Source organism: Melanerpes formicivorus, unplaced genomic scaffold (genome assembly GCF_026170545.1).
Source record: "Melanerpes formicivorus ecotype bairdi unplaced genomic scaffold, bMelFor1.0.p_v2 SCAF_77, whole genome shotgun sequence".
Lineage (NCBI taxonomy): Eukaryota > Metazoa > Chordata > Aves > Piciformes > Picidae > Melanerpes > Melanerpes formicivorus.
This window is the reverse complement of record NW_027142429.1, coordinates 297,110-323,490: the sequence shown is the minus strand read 5'-3', so window position 1 is coordinate 323,490 and position 26,381 is coordinate 297,110. Positions and strand designations below refer to the sequence as shown.

Below are 26,381 nucleotides of genomic sequence, written 5' to 3'. Positions count from 1 at the left end.
ATGCCTTGCAGGTAGTGAAGTGGGCACTGAAGAAGCTGGAGCTGACCAAGTATGCTGACAAGCCTGCCAGCACCTACAGTGGGGGCAACAAGAGGAAGCTGTCCACAGCCATTGCGCTGATCGGATACCCGTCCTTCATCTTCCTGGTGCGCCCCCCTGGCACTCCCCACCCACCTTCCCCCTCGTGTCCCTGGGGCTGAGTTGGGCTGGGGTGGTGAAGTGACCCTGAGTGGGAGCTGTCTGTGCCTGGCCTCACCACAAGTGCCCTGGGGTGTGGTGTCCTGTGCCGGGCTCAGGGTGGGACACCAGTGGGAGGGTCCCCACGGGGGCTGGCATGTCTGAGGGTGCTGTGCCTCCCACAGGATGAGCCCACCACGGGCATGGACCCCAAGGCACGGCGCTTCCTCTGGAACCTCATCTTGGATGTCATCAAAACCGGCCGCTCCGTGGTGCTCACCTCTCACAGGTCAGGGCTGCACCCACGGTTCCTCTGGGCTCGCTAGTGCCCGGGGGATGGCATTCGTCAGGGCATAAGGAGTGGAGGGAGCCTGTCATGCACCCTCTGTTGCCTTCTCCCCTTCCCAGTGATGGGGCTGTGGCACCCAGGGGGTGGCCCTGGCACTGGGCCCCCCGTGCCACCCTGCTGAAGTCTGCCCTGTCTCCGCAGCATGGAGGAGTGCGAGGCGCTGTGCACCCGCCTGGCCATCATGGTGAACGGGAGGCTCAAGTGTCTGGGCAGCATCCAGCACCTGAAGAACCGGTAAGGGCCTGGTGCAGGCCCAGCACCCTCCTGCACTGTGGAGGCCCCACGGCAGGGTGACGTGGGGCACCCATGGAAGATGCCAGCCCTTTGTGTGGGTGCTGCAGGCAGGGTGGGCAGGGGGTGGGCTTGTTCAACCATCCAGGCACCGTCCTGGTGGGTGCAGCGGCCACCGCAGAGCATCGTCCCCTTCTGTGGGGTCAAAGCTGCCGGCAGGGGTCAGGCCCCCACAGGTCCCCTGTCTCCACGCAGGTTTGGCGATGGCTACATGATCACAGTGCGCACCAAGTCCAGCCTCAACGTCAAGGAGGTTGTGAGGTTCTTCAACCGCAACTTCCCCGAGGCTGTCCTCAAGGTGAGCTCCCTGCAGTGGCACTGTGGTGGTGGCATCTCCTCCAGCCTCCCTCCGCCTCAGAACACAAACAGCCTTCATCCTGCACGGGACACCTCTGTGAGACCCCCACCACGGGAGGGGGGGTTGGGAGCGAGGGCTTGAGCGTCACCTCTGTGTCCTGCAGGAGCGGCACCACACCAAGGCCCAGTACCAGCTGAAGTCAGACCAGATCTCCCTGGCACAGGTCTTCAGCAAGATGGAGCAGGTGGTGGACGTGCTGGGCATTGAGGACTACTCTGTCAGCCAGACCACACTGGACAATGTAAGGCCGCGGGTGGCAGGGTTCGGACTGGATGCTCGTCTGCAGGGAGGGTGGCTTTGCCGGCGGGGAGTGGCTGTGCCCAAGCGCCTGGCAGAAACCCTTGGAGGTGGTGCTAGAGGGAGATGATGGTGACCAAAGCCTGGTGGGGAGCAGTGGGATGTGTGTCCAGTGGCATGGGTGGCAGATGAGAGATGACCAGGGGCTGGAGATGGTCGTGGGGGGTGTCCCTCACAGCCTCCTGCCCCTTCCCCACCAGGTGTTTGTGAATTTTGCCAAGAAGCAAAGCGACAACTTGGAGCAGCAGGAGACCAGCCCCAGCTGCACCCTGCAGTCGCCCCTGGAGCGGGTGCTGAGCCTGCTGCGCCCCCGCGCCGCGCCCACCGAGCTGCGGGCACTCGTGGTGGAGGAGCAGGAGGACCTGGAGACAGATGACGAAGGCCTCATCAGCTTTGAGGAGGAGAGGGTGAGAGACTGTGCCCAGATCTAGGTGGCACTAGTCCCTGCTGTGGGGCTGGCATGGCTCCAGAGGAGGGGACATAAGGCGGCCAGGGATGGAGCAGAGAGGCTTCTGGGAGGGGTGGCTGCTTGTCCTTGCCCAGGCTGGCTGCTGCCCCCTACAGCACTGGGCCTGCTGGGCAGAGAGGGCACTCCTGAGCCCTGGCTGCTCCTGAGCCCTGGCTGCCCTTGTGCCTGCAGGCTCAGCTCTCGTTCAACACCGACACGCTGTGCTGAGTGCCCAGGACAGCCACAGCCTCTGGCTCTGAAGCCATCGAACCCTTCTTGGCCTCTCCCTTCCCTTCGCCCAGTCCAGTGGAGCTGCCATGGCTGGAGGCCTGTGCCAGGGAGTGCGCAGTGGGTACGGTGCCAGCCTGGATGAACCTCGCGAGCCGCTGCCCAGGGGGTGGCCTTTGTCCCCTTCAGCTCCAGGGCGGTGTCACGGCGTGGTGCTGGGGGCCAGCAGCCTCAGCTGCCTCACCCAGACAGCAGGTGCCATGGACAGACTGTGAAGAGATGGGCACAGCCCGGTGCCAGTGCTGCTGTACCCACAGGCTTTGTGACCTGGGGCAGTGCCTGCAGTTGGACACCCGTGTTGCACCCACCCCAGGGACCGTCAGCTGTGGGCACAGCCCCTGCCCTGGCACAGGCACCACTGCAGGCCTGGGCCAGGCAGGGCAGAGGAAGGATGGCCACTTTCACCTCATGTTCATTGCCCTGGCTTAGCAGCTGCCCTTGGCACTCCAGGGGGCTCAGGGTCTGGCACCACAGGGGCAGAGGCTCTCACATGATTTCTGTCACCTGCAGGCTGTCACCAGCGACCTCCAGCCTGCCTGAGAGGGTGGCCTCAGCCCTGCTGGGGCACCCTGCCTGTGCTGCTGCCAGCTGAGGCACCCAGCCGCCCCAGCCCTGCCCAGCCCTGCCACACTTCACTGGGCACTTGGTACCAGCTCCACATCTGGGCAGCAGCACCCCTGCAGAGGGCCACTTGGTGGGCAGAGGGGTATTTCACAGGGTATTTCACACACTGGCACCAGCTGTTTTTCCCCTCTGCCACCAACAATGTCCTTCCTCTCAGAGCCTCTCGCCCTGCCTCCTGCCTGCCCTCATCGCCTGCCTCACCCCTGCGACCGTGCCACCTTTCTGCTGCTTCTCTTCTTGTCCTGGCACTTGTTGCTCAGCATCTGGCTCCTGTACAGGGTTTGGTGGTGTTGGGTCACTGCTGGTACTGAGGGAGCAGGTAGGTGGGATGGGCTGAGGAGAAAGCAACATGACTGGGCACAGCCTGGCAGCAGTGCCAGCTGCATCACTGTGGTAGGCAGTGTCACTGGGGCTGGCAGTGGACATCCCCTTGGCTGGCAGTGCCCCTCCTTTCTGCAGAGGGTCCTGCTGTTTTGTTACCTACAGGGACTGTGCCTGGCACCTACAGCCCAGCATCATTCTGCAGCCCTGCCACTGACCCTGACCACCCCCTGGGTGCCCTAGGCTTTCATAGCACCCTGGTGTGGCCATGCACAGTGCCCCCCTCCTTCCCAGGGAGCCTCTAGGGCTGGGCTGCCTCCATGTGCTCCGCTGCCCTTTCTGCCTGCCTGGCATAGGCCCTAGTGGATGCTCTGAGCTGGCTCCTGCCTGCTGGCACAGGGGCAGGGCCAGGCACCCAGCTCACTGCCGTGGGGCAGCACTGTGTGGGGAGGTGGGCACAGGAGCAGGCGCAGGTGGCAGCTCTCCCCGTGCCCCTGTCCTGCCAGCCCTGTGTGCCAGCTGCTGTAGGTTGTGTGTTGGGGGAGCTCAGCTCTCCTCAGAGCTTTTCAGACCGTTGTTCTTTTAACGGCATAGGGGAACCTGGCTGGGCAGGGGGGGACAGCACGGGGGGGCAGCTTCCACCCAGGGTGCCCCTTGTTCCTCACTGGGCACACTGCCTTCCTAAGTGGGCACGGGGGACAAGCCAGCTTGGGGTTATCCACTTGCCTCCAAGCGAGGGGGACAGTGCCATCTTCGGGTTCTTGGCTGTGGTGGTGATGGCAGTGGCACCCTCAGAGCACCCCAGGATGGGCAAGGTGCCCTGCTCGGGCCAGAGCTCTGTCCCAGTGCTCTGCTGCTCAGGGGCCTGGAGGGGGTGCCCAGCCCTCCCCCCGCGGCGCTGTCCCCTCCCTGCCTCGCCAGCAGCTGCAGCTTTCAGTTGGCAGTGGAGATGCTTCCTGCCCCCAGCGGGGCTCGGGGCCGCCTGGGCACAAACGCTGCTGCGGGTACCCCAAGGGTGGCAGCGGGCTGGGGGCAGGAGGGCATCGCCCCAGGGCAGGGTGGTCGCTGCCTTAACACTCTGCTTCACCGAGCCTGGCCCCGCTTCTCGCCTGCCTCCCTCCGCGGGGCCGGGGGCAGCGCCGGGGGCAGCGCCGGGGGCAGCGCCGGGGGGGCCTCGCAGGAGCCTGTACATTGCTAGCAAAAAACCAACCAAGGTGAAATGTGAAAATAATGTTTTAAATAAAAACCAGTAACTGGAGGCAGCAGGCTCTGTGCTGCTGGGGAGCAGGGGCGCCAGGGCTGGGTGCCCGGCGAGGGGCCGAGGAGGGGGCTCCAGGGGGGTGGGGGTGGAGTGGGGCAGGAGCCTCCTGTGGGCAGAAGCAGCTGGGCACATACCCAGTACGTCGTGGGTGCCGAGGCAGGAGCTGCGGTAGCCGGTGGAGCTGCGGTAGCCGGTGGAGCTGCGGTAGCCGGTGGAGCTGCGGTAGCTGGTGATGCTGCCAGCTGCCCATTGTGGCCTGGGGCTGGCGGCAGTGGCAGCGGCCCCACGGCAGGGCCCCGCAGCAGGGTGTCCTGGCTGTGCCATGGGGCCAGGCGTGGTTCGGGGTGCACCCCAGGGAGGAATGTGGGCTGGGAGGGGCCTCGGCTCTGCACGGGCGCTCGGCACTTCCAGCACTGTGCCGGCAGCCACCACCCAGCATGGCAGAGAAACCTCAAATCCAGCTCTTTGTGAAGGTGAGGGGGAGCCCTGGGGGCTTAGGGTGTCCCGGGCTGGTGGGCACCTCTAGGTGCCACCCTTGGCACTGCCCAGCCTGGGGTGGCCTGGCTGCTCCAGACCGTGGCAGTCCCCAGCCATGGGGGAACTTGGGCAGGCAGGAGGCACCTGGGCTCTTCTCCGGGCACAGGGCTTCCTGCCCTGCGGGCCTGGGATGCAGCTGCCCTGCAGGGGCTGCTAAACCGGGGTGCCCCTCAAACCAGGGCCCCCAGCATCTGCCTGCACCTGCGGGGCCCTGCCCAGCACCGCCTGGCTGGGGCAGTTTTTCAGGTGGCACAGGGCAGGGTCTGCCTGGGCTGGCACTGCAAGGGAATGGGCTCGCCGTCGTCACCATCAGCCTTGCCCTGGCACAGCCCCTGCCGCGTTGGGCTATCCCACGCCACAGCCTCAGGGGCACTGCCGTGGCTGCCCCCAGCTCTTGGCCCCCTTGGCACTGCAGGGCTATGGCAGCCTGAGGCCCCCCCAGTGCCCGCACCTGCTGTGCCACACAGCCAGCTCTGGGGTGGGGCTCACAGGCACCAGGAGCAGGTGGGGGCTGGGGGTTGGCACCGTGCCTGCCATAGCTGGTGCCATGGGCTGGCAACGCTGCTCGTCGGCCTGCAGCCAGCCTGGGCTTGGCCAGCAGGGTGGCACCTGCCCTGCCACCCTCACTCTTTCACCCTCTGGGACTGCCCAGCCAGTGCTACCCCCCTGCAAGTGTGCTAGGGCGAAGGGGCAGCTGAGCTCTTCCTCTGTGCCCGCAGGCAAGCGAGGATGGGGAGAGCGTGGGCCACTGCCCCTTCTGCCAGCGGCTCTTCATGGTGCTGCTGCTCAAGGGGGTGCCCTTCACCCTCACCACCGTGGACATGAGAAGGTGAGTGGTGCCCCTCCCAAGGGGCCAGCATGGGGCAGCCTTGCCCTGGCCCCTTGAAGCAGAGATGGAGGGTAGGTCCCTAGCAGCTTGGGAAGGGGCATGAAGGATGGGCACTGTAGGACCCCTGGAGCCTGTTCTACCCTCCTGGCTGCTCCCCCCTGCCTGAGGTTGGTTGGTGGGTGGGCATTTTCCAGGGCAGAGCTGCCATGGGTACACACGGAGGCAGGAGCAGCCTGGGGGCACCCCAGGTCCCTTTGCTCAGGACACAGGGGGGCAGTGCCCTGCAGAGCCGTGGGCAAGGTTGGGCACCAACACCCATCCCCATCTCGTCAGGGCCCTGGACGTGCTGAAGGACTTCGCTCCGGGTGCCCAGCTGCCAGTCCTGCTCTACGACGGCGAGCCCAAGACCGACACCGTCACCATCGAGGACTTCCTGGAGGACAAGCTGGGCCCCCCCCTGTCAGTGGCTGCTACCATCCCAGCAGGGCAGGGGGCCAAGGGGGGTGGGGGTGGGGGCAGGGATAGGGAGGGCCAGGCTGCACATCAGCCTTGCCAGGCTGTCCCCAGCTGTGCCCACGTCCCTGCAGGTTCCCCAGCCTGGTGCCCAGGTACAGGGAGTCGACTCTGGCCGGGAACGACATTTTCCACAGGTTCTCCAGCTTCATCAAGAACCCAGTGCCCGCCCAGGATGAGGGTGAGGACCTGGAGCAGGGCACTCCCCCTGCACCCTCTCGGTGCCACCACCCCAGAGCCTTTCTGGCCAGCCCTCCCCTGCCTCAGGCCAGCTGGGTCTCGCCGGGCACTGCCCCTCCCACAGTTCAGCACGGCCATGCCAGGGCTCTTTGGAGAGGGCAGGCAGAGATGCCAGCCCCAGCAGGGTGGGAGGAGAGTGGGAAAGAGCTGCTCGGGCACAGGGCTGGGCTGGCAGCAGGCCGTGGCAGAGCTGTGGGGCCCCAGGCTGGCAGCAGAGCCGCACCCTGATGCCCTCCCCGCAGCGCTGCAGCGGAGCCTGCTGCGGGCCCTGCTGAAGCTGGACGAGTACCTGAGCGCCCCCCTGGAGCACGAGCTGGCACAGGACCCCCACCTCCGGGCCTCCCACCGCCGCTTCCTGGATGGGGACCAGCTCACCTTAGCTGACTGCAACCTGCTGCCCAAGCTCAACATCGTGCAGGTGAGTGCCACCATCCAGCACCCCTTCCCTGGCTTCCTGGTGCCACCCACCCCCTGCTCCCACCTCCTCCTGGGTGCCCACACCAACCCCCAGCTCCTCTGCTGAGCCCTGTGCCACCCTGGTGCACCTCTAGCACTCCCCTCACTCTGCTCCCCCTCTCCAGCCACGTGCCACCCCTCCTCTGGTGCAGTGCCAGAGATGGCCCCTGGCCTAGGGCCACCCTTCCTGGCTGGCTCCTGCCCACGAACACCAGCGCCAGGCTGCAGGGCTGTCCTTGGCACACAAGAGGCAAGAGGGCTGAGCCAGGGCTCACCCAGTCTCTGCCCACAGGTCGTGTGCCAGCATTACCGAGGCTTTGGCATCCCCAAAGAGCTGCAGGCTGTCTGGCGGTACCTGGGCAATGCCAGCCAGACCAAGGAGTTCCAATACTCCTGCCCCAGCAGCGAGGAGATCCTCCAGGCCTACCGCGCCGTGGTCCGGGCACCGCAGTGAGATGGGCACATGCCAAGGTGGGCACGGGGCCGGGGCAGACAGCAGCCCAGCACCTGCCCTGGTCTTGCTGCAACCACCACAGCCCTGCATGCATGCACCCAGGAGGGCAGAGAGCATGAGCTGTGCCCCTGTCACTTGAACTCCCCGAGCTGGCACCGTTACCCAAGGTGCCAGCAGCAATCTGTGTCACCCCGAGCCTGCCAACGCATTTCCACCAGTTGTGCCACCCTCCCTGCCTGCCTCGAGCCTCCTCAACCTGCCCTGAAACCCCTCAGGCACTGGGATGGGTGCAAGGGGGCTGCAGCCAGGGTCCCCATCTGTGCCAAAGCTGGGCAAGGGCCAGAGCTGGGAATTAAAACCTGCCCAGAACAAATGCCTGCAGGGCACAGAGAGGGCAGCACACTGCTGTGGGCATCCCTGCAAGTTCCCTTAGAGGCACACTGTGCCACCTGCCAGGGCACCGAGCACCACAGGATGTCCCCAAGGAGCCACAACAGGTGAGGGGAACCTGCACAGCCCTGGCGACAGGTGCAGGGGCATGGTGTGGATGGTGGACAGGGCCTGACCCCCACCCCCTGGGTGAGGGGGGGCAAAGGGCACCATCTCCCCAGAGCCTGCTGCCAGGAAGCTCTCAGGAGCAGACTGGGGCAAGGGCTGGGGGTGAGGCGTGGCACAGCCAAGGTGTATCAGAGCTCCTGGAAATCAATAAAGGCTTTGCAAGAGAAGCCTGAGCCTGCAGGGGCCAGCCCCCGAACTCCTCTCTCCTCAGAGCCTCCCAGTCCTCTCCCTCTACCTAGCAAGGGGCTGAGCATTCTCCCAGCTCTCTAGGGCACCGGTTCTAGCTGCTCACTCAGCAGCCCCCTGACACAAAACTGGCAGGAATGCAGACTCTGAGCCCCCCCCGAGCTCAGCTGAAACTGACCACAAGGCTCCTGAGCAAGGGAAACAGAAGACTGGCACAGCTCTTTGGTGCCCAGCTGGCTGAGCCCAGGCATAAGTCAGGCACAGGCACTCTGTCAGGTGGCAACAGGAAGTTCTTTATAAGCTCCAAGGGCTCACTGGGAGGCAGAGGTGGCCCCAGCCAGCAGGGACAAAAGCCACCACTTCTGTTGCCCCTGCCCTGTCCCACAGCAAGAGCCCTGCTACCACCAGCTGAGGATCTGCTGCCCACCCAGGCCTGCCAGGCCCTGGCTCCAGCCCTCTGGGTCCTAACTTATTTCATCCACATGCCCAGGCACAAGGGGCTCCACAAGGCTCCATGGTGCAGCCAGACCTCCTCCAGTAGCCACAGACGTGGTGATGAGGCTCTGGTGGGGATGTCATCAGGGAACAGCACAGGTCAGGAGTCCTCAAAATCCACTCCAGATGCTGCCTTCTTGCTAGGAGACAGAAGGAGTTTCACAGCCCAAAGCCCCACGCCCTGCTCTCACACAGCCATGGGATCCCTGCACAGTGCAGCCCCAGCACCGGGAGCAGAACTCACCTTTTGAAGCCAGGGTTAATGAGAGACTCTCCTGGGATCCTCCTCTTAGCTGGCAAAGCTGAGTCAGCACTCCTGTTCTTCCTGGGGCTGGGGTCTGCCTCAGTCAGGGACAGGCAGGACAGGGATTTCAAAAGGGCAGACAGCTGCTTTGGCAGCCCTGTAAGTCCCTCCATGCCCAGGGTGAGCCTCCAGCAGCCCAGCCTGGCAGTTGTGTGAGGAAGGGACAAGCCAGGTCTCCCCTCCCAAAGGAGCACGGAGACATGGAGCTGCCACAGCCCCCAGACTGGAAGGGCAGCAAAGCCTGACCTCCTGCAGGCTAGCAAGCAACCTGCTGTTGATGCCCAGCATCTGACCTCAGCACAGCGCATCACAGACACCTTGGGAGCCACCACACTGAGCCCTGGTCCCTTCTGTGCTGGGAAGAGCAAGGTGGCTAACAACAGCCACAGCTGAGGGGACTCAGGAGTGTCCTGGAGAGCACAGGACCAGCAGCCTCCTAGGGGAGAGAAGGCAAAAAAGCAGCAGGACCAGGGTGCTCCCTGGCACTTGCCTACCTGGCAGCAAGAGCTGCTGGTTCCGGGCAGTGTTCTTTGCAGGGCTACCAGAAGATGCCAACGTCTCCATCGCTGCTGAGACAGGAGCCAGAGCTTGTGACAATGCACCCCAGTGTGGTACACAGCTCCCCAAGCCTCCCTAAGCTCTCTTCCCTGCTCTGATCCCACCCCCATCTCTTCTCCCTGCGGAGGTGAGGTGCAGGCCCTGGCCAGCCCTGGGAACCAGCCAAGCCGAAGAGGAAGGAGACTGCAGCACGGCTGCTGCCCAGGCGGCACCGGCGAGGGGAGGCCGCCCGCAGCGAGCGCAGGGAGGTGCAGCCTCCTCCCGCGGCCGGCTGAGAGGGACCCTTAGGGGGGGCTGAGGCGGTAAAGCTGGCAGGAAGCTGCCGGCTCGTCTCCTGCCATGGCCCTCTTCCCGAGTCCCCCACGGACCTTCCAGGCGTCTCTCCAGGCTCTCCACGCGTCCCGCCATGCCGAACACCAGCGCCTGGAGCTGGCTCCTCGCCTCGGCCACAGGCAGCTTGAAGAGCTCCAGCGCCGAGCAGCAGTCCCCGTCCCGCGGCCGCAGCGTGGCCTTCCCCCCGCTCAGGCTCAGCTCGGCGGTTCCCCGCTCCAAGGCCTCCCTGCGGGGGCGAAGGGGGATGAGGAGGGCCCCGGGCCGAGGGTCCGCTCCCCGCGGCTGGGCACCCACCTCAGCTTCGTGCCGTGCTCCCGGGGCAGGCACCGCTGCGGAGAAGCGGACACACGTCTCCAAGTGGCCTTCCCCGGCCCCCTGCCACGGCCCGGGGCCAGGCTCGGGCCTCTCCGCCGCCCCAGCCCCGGGACGTACGCAGCCGAGCGGCGGGCGGCCGCCGAGCTCCGCGGCCCAGACTTCCACGGCGTCGGTGACGCTGCGGGAGGCAGAGACTCAGCCCGCGCCGGGGCCCAGCCGGGCAGCCCGGCCCGGCCCGGCCCCGGACTCACCAGACGGTTTCAGCGAGGCCGGGGCGGCAGTAGCAAAGGAACCGTCCCGGCGCCGCCCGCAGCAGGCGGAAGGGCCCTGCCGGCTCCGCCATGGCCGCAGCGCCGGAAGGGGCGGGGGGCGCCGCGGCCCTGCCCCGCGGCACGGACATGGTCAACCTGGGGCTGCGGCGGGTGGAGGACAGCGTGGCCGCCAAGCACCCGGTGCGCCCGCCCGCTGGGGCTGCGGGGGGCGGGCACCGGGGGCCGCTGGGGGCCGGTGGAGGTGGGGCTGGGGCTGCGGCTGCGGGGGGCGGGCGGTGGGGCCGGCACTGGGGGTCGGTGGGGGTGGGGCTGTGGGGGCCGGTGGGGCGGGCACCGGGGGCCGGTGGGGCTGGGGCTGCGGGGCCGGCACCGGGAGCCGGTGGGGCTGGGGCTGCGGGGCCGGCACCGGGAGCCGGTGGGGCTGGGGCTGCGGGGCCGGCACCGGGAGCCGGTGGGGCTGGGGCTGCGGGGGCCGGTGGGGCTGCGGGGGCCGGGGGGCTGGGGCTGCGGGGCCGGCACCGGGAGCCGGTGGGGCTGGGGCTGCGGGGGCTGGTGAGGCTGGGGCTGCGGGGCCGGCACCGGGAGCCGGTGGGGCCGGTGCTCTGCGCTGAGCCTGTCTCCGCAGGCGCTGCAGCAGTACGCGGCCTGCCAGTCCTACGCCTTCATGAAGGGTATCGGCACCTTTCTGGCAGGTACGACCCGGCCCGGCTCCCTCCGGTGCCGCCCGGCTGCCCGCCGCGGGTGGCGGGGCTGACGGGCCGGGTGAGGCTGTGGCCGGTAACGGAGCCTTCCCCTCGGTTTCGGCAGGCAGCGGAGCCGCCTTCGCCGTGCAGAAGCTGCTGAACAAGAAGCTGCCCTACAGCCTGCAGTGGAGCGTGCTGGTGGCTGGGGGTGGGTGTCCAGCCCGGCCCCCGCCCGGAATGCTGCTGGGAGCAGGGGGTCAGCAGGAGCAGGGCTGTGCTGCAGGCTGGGCAGCTTGTTCTTAGCGTGGGGGGGTCCTGCTCCCCACAGCCTTGAGGGGCTTAGGGACATTTCTCAGCATAGGGCAGGTGCTTCCCCCACTGCTGCCCTTAACGAGTGCCCCTGCTGCCAGCACTCTTGGGAGCATCTTGGTCTCTTCAGCCACAGGGTCCCTCGCCAGCTACGTTGTAACCAGAGCTGAGACACAGAAGTGCTCTGACTTCTGGCTTTACCTGGAGATGGGCAAGTCCCCCCAGGAGCTCGCCGTGGCTGGTGGGATATCTCATCCCACAGGTACATATCTCTCCCTGCTGCTTTCCCTGGGGTTGTTGTGTGGGGTTGGGGTTCTTTCCTGCTGCAACCATTTGCTGCTCCCACCTCCTAATTAAGCTGATGGCTGTTTGCCAAATCCCTGTGTGAGTCTCGTACTGCTGAGGCATGGGAGCAGGCACCTGGGGTGGCAGCAGTGCTGGGGCAGCTGGAGCACCCTGCTTGGTCTGATGGCTGCTGCATCCCTCTGTGCTCTGGGCCCATCACCTATGCTGCAGGTACCTGAGTAGGGCTGGTGGCAGGGGGTGGGATGCTTCTGCTTGTTGGGCCTCTTTGTGGACTGCTGAGAGCCAGCATGGGGGCTTGTTTACTGGAAAAAAAGGGGATGGGGTGAAGCAGGAAACATCTCCACCCTCTGTGATGGGGGCAGAGCTGGAGGGGCAGCAGGACAGCTGCCACAGATGCTTGCTGATGTCTCCCAGTGGTACCTTGACCTCCCACAGCTGAGCCTAGCTGAAGAGGCTTTACATTTCTATGGTTCTCTGCCCACCCCTGGCAAACATGCCAGGACAGCTGGGGCTACAGGGAGTTTGTTCTTTGTGTTGCAGAGATTCTGCCCAGCCCCGAGGACAGAGGGAGCACAGCACTGCCGCTGAGGAGGAACAAGTATGGGGACGTTGTAGAGTAGCCAGCAGAGCACAGCAAACTGCCCCTCTCCTGCTCCACCTTTTCCCACCTGCCCAGCCTGAATGTGCTGCCTGTGAGACTGCTGGGCTCTGGAGCACCACCTAGAAGCTCAGAGGAGTTGATCCTGCAGCGAGCATGGTGGAGGCACTGCTGGGATTAGCTGCCTCCCAGCTGGCCTCTGCACATGGCACATGGGTGTACAATAAAAGTCAAGAGATGATAGCACTCCTTGTGGAGGAAGTGAAGCTGTTGGTGGGACAGGAAGAGCTGGTGGTGAACAGCAGCCTGAGGCAGCTCCTGTAGTAAGTGTTGAAGCGGGGAACTGGTCCCGCTGAGGTTGTGGCAGCCACAGTCTGACAGCGCAGGGCTCTGTGGTGGCTGCAGGCATGGACAGGTCTGGGCTAGGCTGTGGAGGGGCAGAGCTGTTGCCACATGCTCTCTGCTGCTGGAGTTGAGCCACTCAGTCTGCTTGTCTCCATAGCAGCAAGGCTTTTCTTGCCTGCCTGAATGGGGCTGAATGAAGCCTGCAGCTGCATGGCCTCTAGGGATGTCCTCTGCCCCCACAAAGGGGCTGCACACCTGCTCAGAGCCCTTCCGTGCAGTGCCCACCTTGCACTCGGAGCATGCACCTGCCTGGTGACCAGCTGGTGAGGAAATGGTATTGTCTCAAGAGCCATGAGCCCAGAGGAGCACAGGGGATGATTAAGATGATTATTGTTAACTAATGGCAAGCTCCAAGTCATGACTGGGGCAAGCTGGCTGCTCTGGATGGGTGCCCAGCTCTGATTCAGCTGCAGCTGAATTTCTTAGAAGGGCAAACCTCAACTTTGTAACTGTAGCTTCTTGGAGCCCTTCTACCTCTTGGTGGGCCTGAGTCTGGAGTGAGGTTTCAAACCCTTGTTCCATCTTGGGGGTTCTCCAGGTTGACAGAACATGCAAAGCCTTCATCTAAACTCTGTGCAGGCTGCAAGGGATTGAGACCTGTGACTGTGTCCAAGCAGACCCCATACGTGTCTCTACCCCTGAGGGAAGCCAGCTCGACCAGCCTGTTGCTGCTCAAGAACCACAGAGCTGTAAGAGTGGTTACAAAGATTTATTTCTGATTATAAAATAAAAAAAAACACCCAACCAACCAACAAATCAAACTGCCCCAAGCCCAAACCAGCCAAACCCCAACCTTCTGCATGTCCATCTCCCTCCTCAGGTGGAGCAGGAGGCAGGTTATCCAGCTGGCATCTGCGGGGTGATGCGGGGCTCAAATCAAGCCTCACTCCTGCAGTGCCCTGGCATGGACATGCACCAGGGAGCTACAGAGGCTTCTTGTGCCATTGCTGGGAAGATGGAGGAGGCTCTGGCTGTGGCAAAGGCAAATGCAGCTTAGGAACCATGGCAACAGGTCCCATATCTGGTTGCTGAAGCAAGACCTAGGAGGCTGCTTGCTCCCCACGTCTGGGTGCTAAGCCCTTACTCAAAGCTCCTGTGCTGAGGCCAGTGGAAGTCTAGGCCATGATCTAGCCTTCAGGAAGGTCAGTGGGGTTTGTACATTCACCAGCAAGGCAGCATGAACTCTGGGTGGTGCCTGGAGCTTCCCTAGCAGGCAGGGCTGATGCTCCAGGGACAGGCTAGTGAGGCCAACTCTAAGGACTAGCTCAGTAGTGATGCTCCCCACCCACCCCATGCACATGAGAGTAAGTCCTGCTGTTGTCTGGGCTCACTGGGCCAGCCCAGGGCTGAACAGCCAAATCCCAAGCCTGCTCCAGGGTCCATCCCTGAGTAGCACTGGGCAGCCCTCAGTCAGTGTTCCTCTTCTGTCCCTCCCTTTCAGCAGCTTGGAAGCCAGGGGAGGGCAAAAAGGGATAACTTTCCTTCTGGGACCGGCAGTGTCAGGTGTTGGAGGAGGACATCTCCAAGCACTGCTGTGTCCCACATGTTGAGGCTGTGGCGACTCCAGAGGAAGGGTGGTGCTGTGCCCTGCAGGAGAGGCCCAGCCTGTGCCCTGGTGCTGTGCCCTGCAGGAGAGGCCCAGCCTGTGCCCTGGTGCTGTGCCCTGCAGGAGAGGCCCAGCCTGTGCCCTGGTGCTGTGCCCTGCTGTCAGATTGCGAGGGACTTGCTGCGCTGGAGCAGGCAGACAGCAGTCACCAGAGATGTCAGCGTGCTGAGCACGAAGAGCAGGATGAGGAGGACCCAGTAGTTGTACAGCATGCTTTTGTGGGAGGAGGGCTTCTCTGCTGGGATCATGTTGGTGAGGTTCAGCATGTAGCCCAGGGCCCAGCCGATGGAGGTTTCTCCGGCCTGTGGAAACAGCGTGGTGTGATCTCCACCCTGGTCAACACAGCTCTGTGGCCCTGCAGAGACTTTCCAGGGCACTGCCAGCCCAGTGGAAGAAGAGGTGTTTGGGGTAGTTCACAACAACCTGAGCCCTCCCTCACCCCCCCCCACAGGTCCAGACAGCCCAGGGACAAAGCAGTGACCATCCCAGGCTGAGCTGGGCAAATCCAATGGGAGCAGGATCTCACCTGCTCAGGCCAGTCCTGATCCTGCTGCACACGCAGTGAGGGCACTCAGCAAAGAGGGGTCCTGCCCCGAGATAGTTCCCAAAATAACTAGAGCAAATTGTGTCTTGAGATGTCTGGGTGTCTTAAGGGCCAAGGAAGGGCAGGAGAACCTTGCAATTCCTGACTCCATGACCACCTTACAGGCAGCTCAGCTCATTTTTTTTTTACCATCGCTCAGAAACACCACCAAAGCCTGGGAGCCCCACCTCTCGTGGGGTAAGCTGAATATTTGCTGCTGCTGTTCAAAACCATCCTGCCTCATGCCAGCTCCAAAATGAAAGTGCTGGCTGGAGCCAAGGATTATGTATGGGGCTTGACATGAGAGGCTTCCCACTCTAATTGCTGCTTTAGTGTTCTGGGTTTTGGGTGCTGGCTCTTTCCCACTGCAATGGCAGCATGAGGGGGCTGTAGGGGATTAGCTCCCTGGCTTCCCCTTGCTGCTGTGATCATCGTGCATTGTTATCTCCTTCACATTAAACTCTCTATCTCAACTCTTTCTCTCAAGCCAGAGGCATTTGTGTGTGTGCTGGGGGAAGCAGGCAGAGCAACCTGCTGCAGTGCCTTAACCTGGTACATTTTTGGCGCCCAAAGTGGGGCACGAAAGCAGTTGTCTGTACTGAGTTGGGTTTGACAGTGACAAAATAGTTGAGATAATGAGAAATGAGATAATGAGAGGATTCAATTAATATTTGAGGCTTGTTGAGAGAGTTGTGTGTAAGTTTTCTCCTGTGCTGGATTCACTCTGTTGATGTATTTGCTTTCCAGGGTGGCAGCACCAATGTGCTGCCATTCTGTCTGATTCTGCTGGGGAATGGCTTAGAGCTGTGCTGCTGCTGTGCTGGTTACTGGCAGGCCAGGTTTTGTTCAGAGGACTCTCCCAAGAATACCACTGAGAGATCTGCCCCCATGCTAGATAATTAGGAGTGTCTGAGTAAATTCTCAGGGCAGTGATCCTCTCCAGTGGTTTGGAATTTCCCCCCTGAGCACATGCCAAATCCTGACGAGCTGGGGAAATGTTTGGAAAAGGTCTGTTGTCAGCCTGGGAGCTCCTGAGAGACAGTAATCACTGCAATGATGTCCATGCCTGTTGAGCCCTTTTCATCAGTGCTCAGAGTGCTCAGGAACAAGAGAAGGTCTCTGGGCCTACAGACAGACACTGGGCAGGGCAGCTGCAGCAGAGAACCAGCCTGTGCCAGCATCAGCTGCCCCTGTATGGACAAAGAAGCAGACAAGGAAAGCAGCTGGTCCCACAAAAGGTAAGGACAAACCAGGGCCACCGTGGGAACAGGAGAAAGAGCTGGGGCTGCTTGCTCCATTCTTGTCTTAGGCTTTGGAAGATGGCCAAGGACAAACGGTTGGATGAAACAAGCAGCAGGCCTCAGCAAGGTGAGGAAAATCCTTCCTCCTCTGTCTAGGCCTGTTTCAGCTGTGAAGGAACTGTCCTGCCATCAGCTGAAGAAGATGTTCTGCTCCCCACCTGTACAGTCCCATGGTTCAGCCATGAGGAGCAGGCACACTCCTGTGGTGTTGCTTGAGTGACCATGGGGAGGACATAAAAAAGTGGGACAGGAAGCTGCCCCTGTGCCCCGAGATCCTCCCTCACATTGCTTGTCTCATTCTGGGTGTGCCATCATCTCTCCTGAGGGTTTTTTGGCCTCACTCTGAGCAGATACCATCATCTTACCTTCTTCTGGAAGGCAATGTTGGGGAAGGAATGGTTGTTGAAGTTGTAGCCCTTTGTGGTGAGCAAATAAACGAAGGTGCTGATGGCGCAGTAATCGGGCAACCTCTTCTCCAGCTTGGGAGCTTTCTGCAGCAGCTGGGTGGGATGCATGGAGGGAGAGAGAAAGGACTCAAGCCATCAGGGTCCAGGCTTTGTTTCTGTAGCATAAAGCTCTGGATGGTTGCATCTGGCTGGCAAAGGCGCTGCCTCTCCTGCTCTCATGTGGGACCTGCCACCCACCCTTCCACTACCACATGGGTGCCAGGACACAACCCTCTCCAAGGGCTGCTCTCAGAGCCTGGGTGATGCCCCACATGAAGCAGCCCTCTCCCCACTGTGGCCTGGAAGCCCACCTCACTCCAGCTGGTGGCACAGATGGTCTCAGCAGCATCCTTCAGGTCACTAGGCATGTGCACAGGTTTCCCCATCACTGTCTGAATGAAGTCCACCGTGTAGAAGAAGGCAGAGAAGGCCTGATGGAAGAAAGGAGGCAGCTATAGGACAGGCTAGGAACAACCCCTCTGGCCATGAGCAACCACTCTGAGCAGTGTGGTGAGCACAAGCAACCACACTTGCAGAGCAGGGTTCTGGCTTTGCCATTGTGCGATACCAGGGGGCAGTGGACACTTGCCCACCCAGCAGCCAGGTCACCACCCTGCCCCATGCCAGGACTCACAATGAATTTGCCTGAAACCTCTGGCTGGAAAGTGTCATCAAAGGAGCAGCGAGAGAAGGAACAGGTGGTGAAGTTAAAGAGCTTGCTGAGGTGCAGAGCACAGAGGCTGCTGTTCCCAGTGCCAGCCACAGTGACAGTGGTGTTGAGGGCAAGGCTTGGCCTCTCCTTTTCTGTGCAGGGGCTGTCGTAGACACTGCTCAGCCCCAGGCTCTTGTGGTAGCCTGTGGGCCAGCAGGGATGGGAGATGGTTGCTTGGTAGCTCTCAGCCTGCCAGAGAAGCAATACACAGGATGCATGAGTCATGCTGTAGCCCCGGCACTGCTTCCTGCCTCCATTTCCCTGCTGGGGAAATGTGGAGGACACAGAGCCAGCAGTTGCCATAAGCATCTCAAGGTGACTCAGGATGTCTTGACTCCAGCTGAATGGCACAGCATGGAGAGGATGGGATGAAGCTCTTTCACCACAGGAGAGAGTCAAGTGCAAAACTCAAGAGCTGGCTGGGAAAGGTATGCAGCCTGCCCTGTGGGGCTGTCCAGAGCCAGGGCTGGGGGACACCCCTGTAGAAACACCAGGGCAAGGGGGCAACTAGGGGGTGATGACAGCTGGCAGCCCTATCAAGCACATGCTGGTACCTGGAAAAGCTTTGAAAGCAGCCTCTTGAGGACCTGGTCCCTTCCATAGCAGAGGAAGCTGTGGGTGTACACTTTGTATTCCTGGCCATACAGCTTCAGCATCACCTCATTTCTGGGGTCTTCAATGGTGTCCCTGGTTTCAAAGGTGATCTGTGTGGAAGCACCTCCGAAGTCCATGGCCCCCACGGTCTTCTTCTGGGGCTGGATCCATTCCCCAAGCCACCCACGCTAAGCAAGGAAGACATGAGCGGGTATGAGGACGCAATGAGCTGCAGGTCAGCCTGGCCACCACAGCTGTCCTCACTGGGCACCACAATCCCCTGCCCACCTTGATGAAGTTCTCCAGGAGGTAGTTTGCAGTGACCCAGCCGAAGACCCCTTCCTCTTCCCCTGACAGGATCTTTGCCCCCCGGAAGTCGAAGGGGTAGGACTTCAGCGTGGCTGCCACAGCGCTGAGAACGGCATCAGAAGCTTGCGGGTTCGCGATGCTGCGGGCCAGAGGGCACAGTTGCAGGGATGTGCCAGGGTGTCACTTCCAGAGACTCCACTGTCTGCACAGCCCTTAGGGCCTGGCCCTGCCATGGCACATGAGGTGGGAAGCAGGAGGTCCTTTTCTAGGTACTTGTAGGGATGTCCCTCCAAAAAACCCAGCTAATTCCCCCTGTCTCTGCTCCAGAAGGAGGGAAGCAGTAAGGACGAAGGTTTGCTTCCTCCTCTGGTGCCATACCCCATGGCTGGGCAAGGAGGGCACAACACCCTCCTCGGTCTGGTTTTTGGGGGGTAATTTTTCTTGTCACATCCCATCAGGCTTGCAGTGGGTGCAGGGGAACTTCCATCCTGGCTGGCCAAAAAGAGTGGGAGGGTTATTGCAGTGCTGGGAGGGTTACCGCAATGCTGCCCCCCCATGCCAACCCCTTTTAAGCCAACGACGTGCTGGCTGTGCCCTGCGAGGAGCACACAGCTGGGGGTGGTTAGGAGCACTGCCTGGCAAAGGGCACTGAGGTGTCCTTAACTATCTCCACCCCTGCTATGGGTGGTGGGACAGCAGGGTGGCATGGCAGGGCCCCCTAAGCAGCTGGCATGGCCAGAGCAAGCACTCACTTGAGCAGGCGCATGCCAGCTGTGGCGCCCAGGTAGAGCGGGGTCCCTGTGTGCTTCTCCTCAGGCACATCCTGCAGAGCCTGGGTCAGGCAGTGCACCAAGCTTGTCCCGGCAGCCTGAGGGCTGGAGCTGTAGCTGGAGATTCCAGGACCTGCAGAGAGGAAAGAGCATTGCTCCTGTGGGAAGGTGCTTGGTGGGAAGATGCCAGGCGATGGCCACAGGCACGCAGGGCGGCAAGCCCAGGGGTGAGGGAGCAGGGCTGGGGACACTTCACTACTCTGGTGAGTGCGCAGGGAGGCAGCTGGGCACGGCAGGGACATTCATACCGGCACAGTGCTCTGCCCACAGGGGATGTGACAGCCCCTGCCACCAGCGGCTGGCCGCCAGGACCTGGGGCAGCCCTTACCCTGCACGTCACACATGCTGTGCTCGCTGACCACGCCGGTGTCATTCTCCTTGTCCGCAGGCCACTTGTAGACGAACATGGCAGTGTGGGAGGAGCCGGCGTCCAGCACGATGCCATACTGCGGGGCAAGGCGGTGGGTCAGGCTCAGAGGCAGGAGACCCCCCCAGCTGCCCCAGACCATCCCGAAGGGAAGCACTGGGGCTCGAGGACCTGCCGTGGCTGGCCAGTCGTGCCCTGCCCAGCAGCTTCGGGAAGAGAGGTGATGGCCGCTCAGCCCAGCACTGTCGGGGCCTTGCCCACCCCTGGCTGCCCAGGATGCGGTGGGGAGTAGGTGCTGTCCACAGCCGGGCACGATGGCCGCTCCAGGACATCACTTGGCACAGCACTGGGCGCGCTCTTTTGGGCATGGGGACCCCTTTGCCTCTGAGCACAGCCCAAGAAGCTCTTCCCCTACATGGCCAGCGGGCACCGAGGCTGAGCCCTGGCAGCAGGTCCAGGGGTCAGTGCAGGGCAGCACCTGGGAGCGGCCCCTCGGGGACGCCGCTCGCCAAAGAAGGGCAGCCAGGCACCGCGTCCCTCCTGCCCTTGTATGGCTCTGCCCAGCTGTAAACAGCCCTGCTCGGTCCTGCCAAACGCGGTTACCCAGCTCCCGGGGGCAGCCGCTGCACGCTGCCTCCAGCCCCCCGAACCCCTCTGCCCATCGCCCAGGGGCTGCCTGTGCCGACCCCTTGCCTCCTCCCACCAGAGCCGCTTCGCGCAGCTGGAGGGGAAGCAGGGCGGGACCCAGCGCCGGCCCTGCGGAGCATTTCTGGGGTGAAGCCTCTCAGACCTGCTACAAGGCTCGGGCTGTCGCCTGCCCTGCCCGAACCCGGGAACAGGCCTAGGTCTGCCCCAACGAAGCTGCCTGTGCCAGGGGACACCTGTGGGCCTTTCACCACCAGCTCCCAGCCCCACAGTCTCCTTGGCATGTTCCCTTCACTGTCCCACCCTTGTGAGTGCATGCTGGCATCAACATGAGAGGTCCCCAGGGGGGGCCCAACCCCAACAGAACCTCTTGCCAACCCCTGCCACGCATGTGCCTATGCATCCTGCAGCCACCATACAGATGTCACTTATGTCCTTGCAGGCCAACCATACCACTGCTGTGCCACCCCAGGTATCACCCAGAGTGGTATTAGCAGGGTGACGATGCTGTCCCTGAAGGAAGAGCTTTGACAGGTCACCCCCAAAACCAAGGCTGAGCACAGTCAGGACCCCAGGGGGGGTTTCCAGCCCTGGGATGACATGCAGGGGGCTGCAGCCTACAGGAGATAAGGTTGAAGATGGGGCTACCTATTGGGGGCTAAGAAATGCTGGAGGAGGAGGCAGTGAGGATGACTTGCAGCACTGGGGACACATGACCTGGACACATGGCCTGATCCAGGCTGAGCAGGGGAAGCCCCATGTGCCCGTGGTGATGGGATTTCCTCCTGCCTTCACCAGGGCTGGCATGCCTGGGCCCTGCTGCCAGCCCCACGGAGAGATAGCACTGGCTGCACACGTAGGCTGGCACGCGCAGGGAGCTGCAGACGTAGGTGCACACACACGGGATGTGCAGCTGTGCATGGGGGGCATGTGCATGGACACATGTGTGTGTGTGCCAGTTTTGGTGTGGAAGGGCATGTGTGGGGGTGTGCATGGGTGGTGCACACATGTGTGCCAGCCTGCTTGGCTGTGCACACAGGCATGGCGCTGTGTGGGCATGTGTGCAGATGGGTGCCCATGCCAGCGTGCGTGTGGGTGTGCTGGTGCCAGCAGCTGCACAGGGAAGCGTGCGTGTGGCTGCAGCACAGCTCTGCTGAGGCAGCCTGTGGCAAGAGGCAACACTGACTCCATGCCCAGGGCACACCCTGCAGGGCTGTCCTGCTGGGGTGACAGTGGCACCACCGGGGCAGGGTGCAGAACCAGCTGACCCATGCAAGCAAGTCCCAGTGCCCTTTGCTGCCCAACCCTGTGCCTCAGGGGGAGTCTCTCCTCTCAGAAACGAGAGCCAAGCCCATCACCCCAGCTGTGGGGTGGCGAAGATGGGCAGCAGCTCAAGGACGTTCAGGCAGAGGGCAGTTGAAGGAATACCAGGACCAGCAGTGGCCTGGCCCCAGTGGCAGAGCGAGCAGCGCTTGGGCCCAGCCAAGGCAACGACATGCGGCAACACGAACTGCAGCAGCACGGCTGGCCGCTGCCAGCAGCAGGGAGTGCCTGGTGCCCAGCCAGCCACAATGCCAGCCTCACTCCCTGGCCATCCTGGCATGAGAGGAGCCACTACAGGGTTCTGCACTCCAGGCTGTTCCCTCAGAGGAGATGCCCCCCAGCAGCGCTGGTGGCAGCGAGTGGTGGTGGGAGCCACATGCACAGATGTGTGCCGAGGCAGACCCAGACAGACAAAAGGGTCCCTAGGTTGGAAGGAGAGGTCCCATCCCCTCCTCCAGAGCTGAGGGTGCACACACACCCCCAGTAGCCATATGGGAATCGGGACCATCACCTACAGCAGGGTTGTGATGCCCCTGTCTGTCCCTGTCCTAGCCCTTGTACTTGGGCATTGGAGCCACTACATCACCCAGCACAGAAAGCTGCCACACAGGCACAATCCACGTGGGCTCACAGCTGTACGGGAGGGCACAGGCTGGTCCTCTGCAGGGACCCTGCAGATGGGAGGCCCCGGGAGTGAGAAACCCTCTGAAAGCCTCTTGGTGATTTGCAGTGTAAGCACTGCCCTCAGCTCTGCCAGCTGAGGCATCCTGTGCCTGCCAACGGTCGGGCTGGAAACGAGGGATGGAGGGACAAGGATGCCCTGGCATGCTCCTGCCCTGGCGCCCAGCTCCCATCATCACTCTCCTCTGCCCTGGCATGCTTGTCTGCTGGTGCCTTAAACACACTTGTTTGTGGGCCTGGCCCCAGCTCATGGGACAGTCCTCAGCCCCAGCATCTCAGGGTGGCACAGGGGTGATGGATTTTTCTATCAACAGGACCCGCTGGCCAGACCCTGGTGATACCACAGGGCTGTTGGACATGGAGGGTCCTGGTGTGGCCCTGCACTGGAATGTTAAGGTTAGACTACTCCCAGCCCTGCTGCCACTTGGGTCATTCATGGCCTCAATGGGCTCTGCCCCATAGCAGCATTGCTCAACCCAGCCCAAGCCAGGGCTGCTCAGTCCCAAAGTCCCTGCACAGGGAACGCCATGAGCAGTGATAGCCCCGGAGGCCATGGGGCAATGAGGTCGTATGTAGGGCTCAGGACTCCTGAGCATGGCTCTGCCCAGAAACATCCACACCCCACAGGAGGAGGAGGGGCATGCTGAGAACTGCCCACCTTGCTGCAGTCTTGCACCATCTACAGTGACTGTGCCTGAGCCTCCAGACCCTCACCCCGTGGGCTCCCCAAGCTGTTTCACAATGCAGTGGGGGCTCCACCCTGCCCCACAACAACCTCCCTCCCAAGGGGCTCCCTGGTCTGTGGTGGATTATGAGGGGTGTCCTTCCCAGCACAGGAGCCACAGTTCTCTAGAGACAGCTGGCAGGAGAACCCAGCAAGCTCTGTAATGGCCATTAAAAAGATTTGCCAAAGAAGGAAATAAAGAGTGCTCAAGAGAAGGTAGCAGCTGAGCCATCAGGTGGCAGTGCCCTAAGCCCACCTGTGGGCCCATGAGGGAAAGGGAACACCGTGCTCCTGGGATCAGGCCCTTCAGCAGCAGGGTAGCTGTGGCAGTTTTAGGCTATGCCTTTAACATTTAGCTTCAGATTTCAAGCAGAAAAGTAGAAAAATATAAATATTTCACTATTGGGTGTAAAAAGAAAAACAAAAGGTTATTCTAAACCTATTCGCTGGGCAGTTATTCCATAACATCTTTCACATTTCACTTCCATTCCCATTCCTTTTCTTTCTCCTGTGGTCCTGGCTGTTCTGCTCTGCTGGGGAGACAATAATTGCTTCTGGCTGGCCTTGAGAAGAGATAAGAACACTCACATTGCTTCTCTAAACTAACATTCCTTCCTCTCTGCTCCTCTCTTCTTCTGTTACAGCAGGGGGAGGAGGCTTGCGGGGGGGGGCACTGGAGCAGCTTCCCTCCTGCTCTCTGGGGAACCCAGAAGGGGTTTAGGGGGTTTCTGTGCTATTTTCTATTTGTAAATACCTGTATAATATTGTAACTCCTGTCTGTTTTGGACATGCTCATTGCATTCCAGTGTAGAGTGTAGTTTTCTCTTGTAAATAGAGCTTCCATTTGATTCCAGCTCAGTTAGCCATGGTTAGTTAATGTGAATGGGAAACTTCAACCCACCACAGTAACTAAGCTGGGGTATTTTTAAGGCTGTATTCCAAGCAAAGGAGCTGGCAAGTGAAGATGTGGAGCTGTAGCTCAGCAGTCACCAAGCACTGTCACCCAGCAGATGCTGATAACATGAACAGAGCCAGCAAGGACCACATCTTGCCCAGGCAGGTGGTGAGGACATAACTGGGGTCCTCCAAAGCAGGAACAACCTCCTCTATACTGTGTTGGTATATTTTGGGCTGAGTTAGACTAAGATCAATCTTTGCCTCTCCAAAAGATCCCTGAACTTTGTGCAAAAGCCAGATCCTTGGTGCTTGCCTGGTGCCAGCCCCTGGGAACGGGCACCACAGCCTCGGGCAAAGCAGGGCCAGGATGCACATGAGTGTTGGAGGATGTTCAGCCCCAAACCACAGTGCTGCCTACAGACTGGAAGGTGCTTCCTTCCACAGAGAGAAAAAGAACCAATAAGCACAAACATGGAATTTCTGGGAATACATTCTGAGAATGGCTTAGACCCAAAGCTCCAGATTGGAACCTGGAGAAGAGGCTTTCCAGGCCAACCCAAGTGCTGCACACAAGGTCCTCAGCACAGATCCATCTAATTCCCCCACGTCCAAAGAGACAAAACCCATCGTGAAACCAGCTAAAGGCACTGCCCAAGATGACATGTGGCAATGGGTGGCAAGGAAAGGAGTCACAGGGAAAGAGTTAATGGGTGCTGGTTGTGCTAACAGCAGTGAGTGTCATCTTGGCTCAGCCAGCTCCTTCTCTCAGCCTAATCTTCATCACATCTGACAGACCCGGAGAGAAGGCAACACATCTGGCATTCAGGCTGGCCCAGGAAGGTTCCAAGAAAATTGCTTGGGATGATAAAAAGCAGGGGGGGTTGGATGAACTATTTTCCATGACAAAATCCTGCTCCCCATGGAACAGCTTCTGCCACCCGAGAAAAGATACCGCTCGGTAAAACAAAAGACGTGGGCTGCACAAGGCCAAAGCCGGAGGACTTGGCCAGCAAGAAATTGTTTGGGATCTGAATTTACAATGAAAAAGGGGAAAAGCAGCTGGTTTTCATAGAGAAATGCGTTTCTCACTTGGCACCGGCTCAGGCAGTGCGGCTGAAGCCCGGGATGCTGGGCGGTGCTGGGTTGATGCTGGGGTGCGCCGGGGCGCCCCGGCCGAGACGGCGCTGCCGGAGCAGATGCTAATAGCGGCTCTGGCCGGAGGGGCTGCACCCGGCCATGCCACCGCTGCGTTCTGGTGTGTCCAACAGATTCCTCTCTCAAGGTGCAGGTCTGAGGTGCCGTGAGCTGGTGCTCCACAGCCCGGCGTCTGTCTGGTGGCCTGGAGTGGGGGAGCTGCTCCCTGTGACCCCACCCTGCAGCTCGGAGAGCCCTCAGCCCCAGTGGCCTTCTGTGACGCTGGAGATGCTCTGAATGCTGGATTCTCTCCCGCAACGAGCACCCCGCAGCTCAGGGTGCCCACTGCAGCTCCCCCAGCCTCCGCTAGCTCAGGTGCCCCCGGTGCCCGCTGTTCCCATGCCCCCGGTGCCCGCTGTCCCCCGTGCCGGCCCCGCTCACCTTGAAGCCCGGCGGACCACGCGTGTCCCCGGAGCCGAAGCAGAGCAGAAGGATACCCAAGAGGCAGGCAAGGGCGAGGAGCAGGAGAACGGCGGCGACCCGACGGGCCATGGCGGGGCCGGAGCGGGGGCAGGTGAGAGGCTCCGCGTCGGTTGCGGCGGCTCCTGCCGCTCCTCCTTCCCCGCCTCCTCCTCTCCCTCCTCCTCCTCTCCCGCCTCTCCTGGCTGAGTCACCGCCTCCACGGCCCACCCGGGCGGGACACCGGGCTCCGCTGGGCTGCGGGTCCCGCAGCTGCGCCTGCCCCGGGCTCGGGTCCGTCCTACTTCGCCCTTGCCCCGGAACCACCCCATTTCGCGCCCTGAGCATCGCCCCTTCCTCGGGATTAGCCTCATCTCCCTCCCTGCTCATCGCCAGTGTCCCGGGCTCAGCCCCATCCCCGCCCCGGGTATTGCTTCTGCCCCAGGATCAGACCCATCCACTCCCTCGATCCAGACATGGCCCCTGCCCCAGGATCAGTCCCATCTTCCCTCCCCTTGCCCCCTGACATGGTCCTTGACCCAGGACTGAGGACCAGCATGGCCCTATGAGCATTGCCCCTGCTGCAGGATCAGACCTACCCTGCCCTTCCCTGCTCCCTTCCTGGGCATCACAGTTACCTCGGGGCTCAGCCCCTTGGGGCTTAGCCCCACCTTCTCCCCCGACCAGGCATTGCCCTTGGCCCAGGATTCAGCCCCATCGTGTCTCATACAGGCATGACCTCCATCTCAGCCCAGAGATAGGTTTGGTGGAAGATGAGAACACCCCAAACAGCAGAGAAGCTCAGAAAAAGTGTCTCCTACTCTGATTAACAACTACCAATGTGTTGCTGCTTTCAATCATCACAAGGAGTTCGTGGCAGCCCTGAAGAGCCCAGATGTATGTTTTTAATACAGTCACAAGTGAATAATGTAATGGATTTCCACATGGAGCAGTGAGCCAAGGAAGGCTGGGCCCTGGCTCTGGGAAGGACATTTTGAACTTGCT

At 61.6% G+C, this 26,381-nt stretch overlaps 5 protein-coding genes across 12 annotated transcripts in view; 3 read left to right on the top strand and 2 right to left on the bottom strand.

The window, feature by feature from the left end:
• ABCA2 (ATP binding cassette subfamily A member 2) overlaps positions 1 to 4,411 on the top strand; it is a 33,934-nt gene extending 29,523 nt beyond the window's left edge. For 3 of the 4 annotated variants that reach the window (XM_068164243.1, XM_068164245.1, XM_068164241.1), the window contains exons 43-49: positions 12 to 146; positions 363 to 466; positions 668 to 760; positions 1,013 to 1,115; positions 1,279 to 1,416; positions 1,673 to 1,879; positions 2,113 to 4,411. In XM_068164243.1, the coding sequence (XP_068020344.1) occupies positions 12 to 146; positions 363 to 466; positions 668 to 760; positions 1,013 to 1,115; positions 1,279 to 1,416; positions 1,673 to 1,879; positions 2,113 to 2,148 (816 nt within the window). In that variant the 3' untranslated portion in view covers positions 2,149 to 4,411. The remainder of the gene's footprint in view (positions 1 to 11; positions 147 to 362; positions 467 to 667; positions 761 to 1,012; positions 1,116 to 1,278; positions 1,417 to 1,672; positions 1,880 to 2,112) is intronic. The other variant, XM_068164244.1, reaches the window with a different exon arrangement.
• A 387-nt stretch (positions 4,412 to 4,798) lies between these two features.
• CLIC3 (chloride intracellular channel 3) lies at positions 4,799 to 8,288 on the top strand. Its single transcript, XM_068164251.1, has 6 exons — positions 4,799 to 4,887; positions 5,671 to 5,780; positions 6,114 to 6,239; positions 6,368 to 6,474; positions 6,776 to 6,951; positions 7,282 to 8,288. Exons 1-6 carry the CDS (start codon positions 4,852 to 4,854, stop codon positions 7,441 to 7,443), a joined length of 717 nt encoding a protein of 238 aa, XP_068020352.1. The 5' UTR covers positions 4,799 to 4,851; the 3' UTR covers positions 7,444 to 8,288.
• A 171-nt stretch (positions 8,289 to 8,459) lies between these two features.
• On the bottom strand, positions 8,460 to 10,554 carry PAXX (PAXX non-homologous end joining factor). Of its 3 annotated transcripts, none has more exons than XM_068164248.1 (7): positions 10,444 to 10,554; positions 10,310 to 10,370; positions 10,172 to 10,206; positions 9,913 to 10,103; positions 9,481 to 9,555; positions 8,927 to 9,020; positions 8,460 to 8,818 (listed from the first exon to the last, which is right to left on the bottom strand). In XM_068164248.1, exons 1-7 carry the CDS (start codon positions 10,533 to 10,535, stop codon positions 8,662 to 8,664), a joined length of 705 nt encoding a protein of 234 aa, XP_068020349.1. In that variant the 5' UTR covers positions 10,536 to 10,554; the 3' UTR covers positions 8,460 to 8,661. The 3 variants fall into 3 exon arrangements, with proteins under 3 accessions (XP_068020349.1, XP_068020350.1, XP_068020351.1); XM_068164249.1 differs by having other exon boundaries at positions 9,481 to 9,552; positions 10,444 to 10,553; XM_068164250.1 differs by having other exon boundaries at positions 8,682 to 8,822; positions 10,444 to 10,553.
• On the top strand, positions 10,541 to 12,603 carry TMEM141 (transmembrane protein 141). Of its 2 annotated transcripts, XM_068164252.1 has the most exons (5): positions 10,541 to 10,644; positions 11,090 to 11,156; positions 11,272 to 11,355; positions 11,587 to 11,718; positions 12,303 to 12,603. In XM_068164252.1, the coding sequence occupies exons 1-5, from the start codon at positions 10,591 to 10,593 to the stop codon at positions 12,380 to 12,382; spliced, it is 417 nt and encodes a 138-aa protein (XP_068020353.1). In that variant the 5' UTR covers positions 10,541 to 10,590; the 3' UTR covers positions 12,383 to 12,603. The 2 variants fall into 2 exon arrangements, with proteins under 2 accessions (XP_068020353.1, XP_068020354.1); XM_068164253.1 differs by lacking the exon at positions 11,090 to 11,156 and having other exon boundaries at positions 10,548 to 10,705.
• Positions 12,604 to 13,455: 852 nt separating this feature from the next.
• ENTPD2 (ectonucleoside triphosphate diphosphohydrolase 2) lies at positions 13,456 to 25,538 on the bottom strand. 2 transcript variants are annotated; one of them, XM_068164246.1, is made up of 9 exons: positions 25,359 to 25,538; positions 19,475 to 19,592; positions 19,069 to 19,219; positions 18,296 to 18,455; positions 17,968 to 18,195; positions 17,336 to 17,602; positions 17,013 to 17,132; positions 16,621 to 16,755; positions 13,456 to 14,673 (listed from the first exon to the last, which is right to left on the bottom strand). In XM_068164246.1, the coding sequence occupies exons 1-9, from the start codon at positions 25,467 to 25,469 to the stop codon at positions 14,473 to 14,475; spliced, it is 1,491 nt and encodes a 496-aa protein (XP_068020347.1). In that variant the 5' UTR covers positions 25,470 to 25,538; the 3' UTR covers positions 13,456 to 14,472. The 2 variants fall into 2 exon arrangements, with proteins under 2 accessions (XP_068020347.1, XP_068020348.1); XM_068164247.1 differs by lacking the exon at positions 17,336 to 17,602.
• Between the last annotated feature and the right edge of the window lie 843 nt (positions 25,539 to 26,381).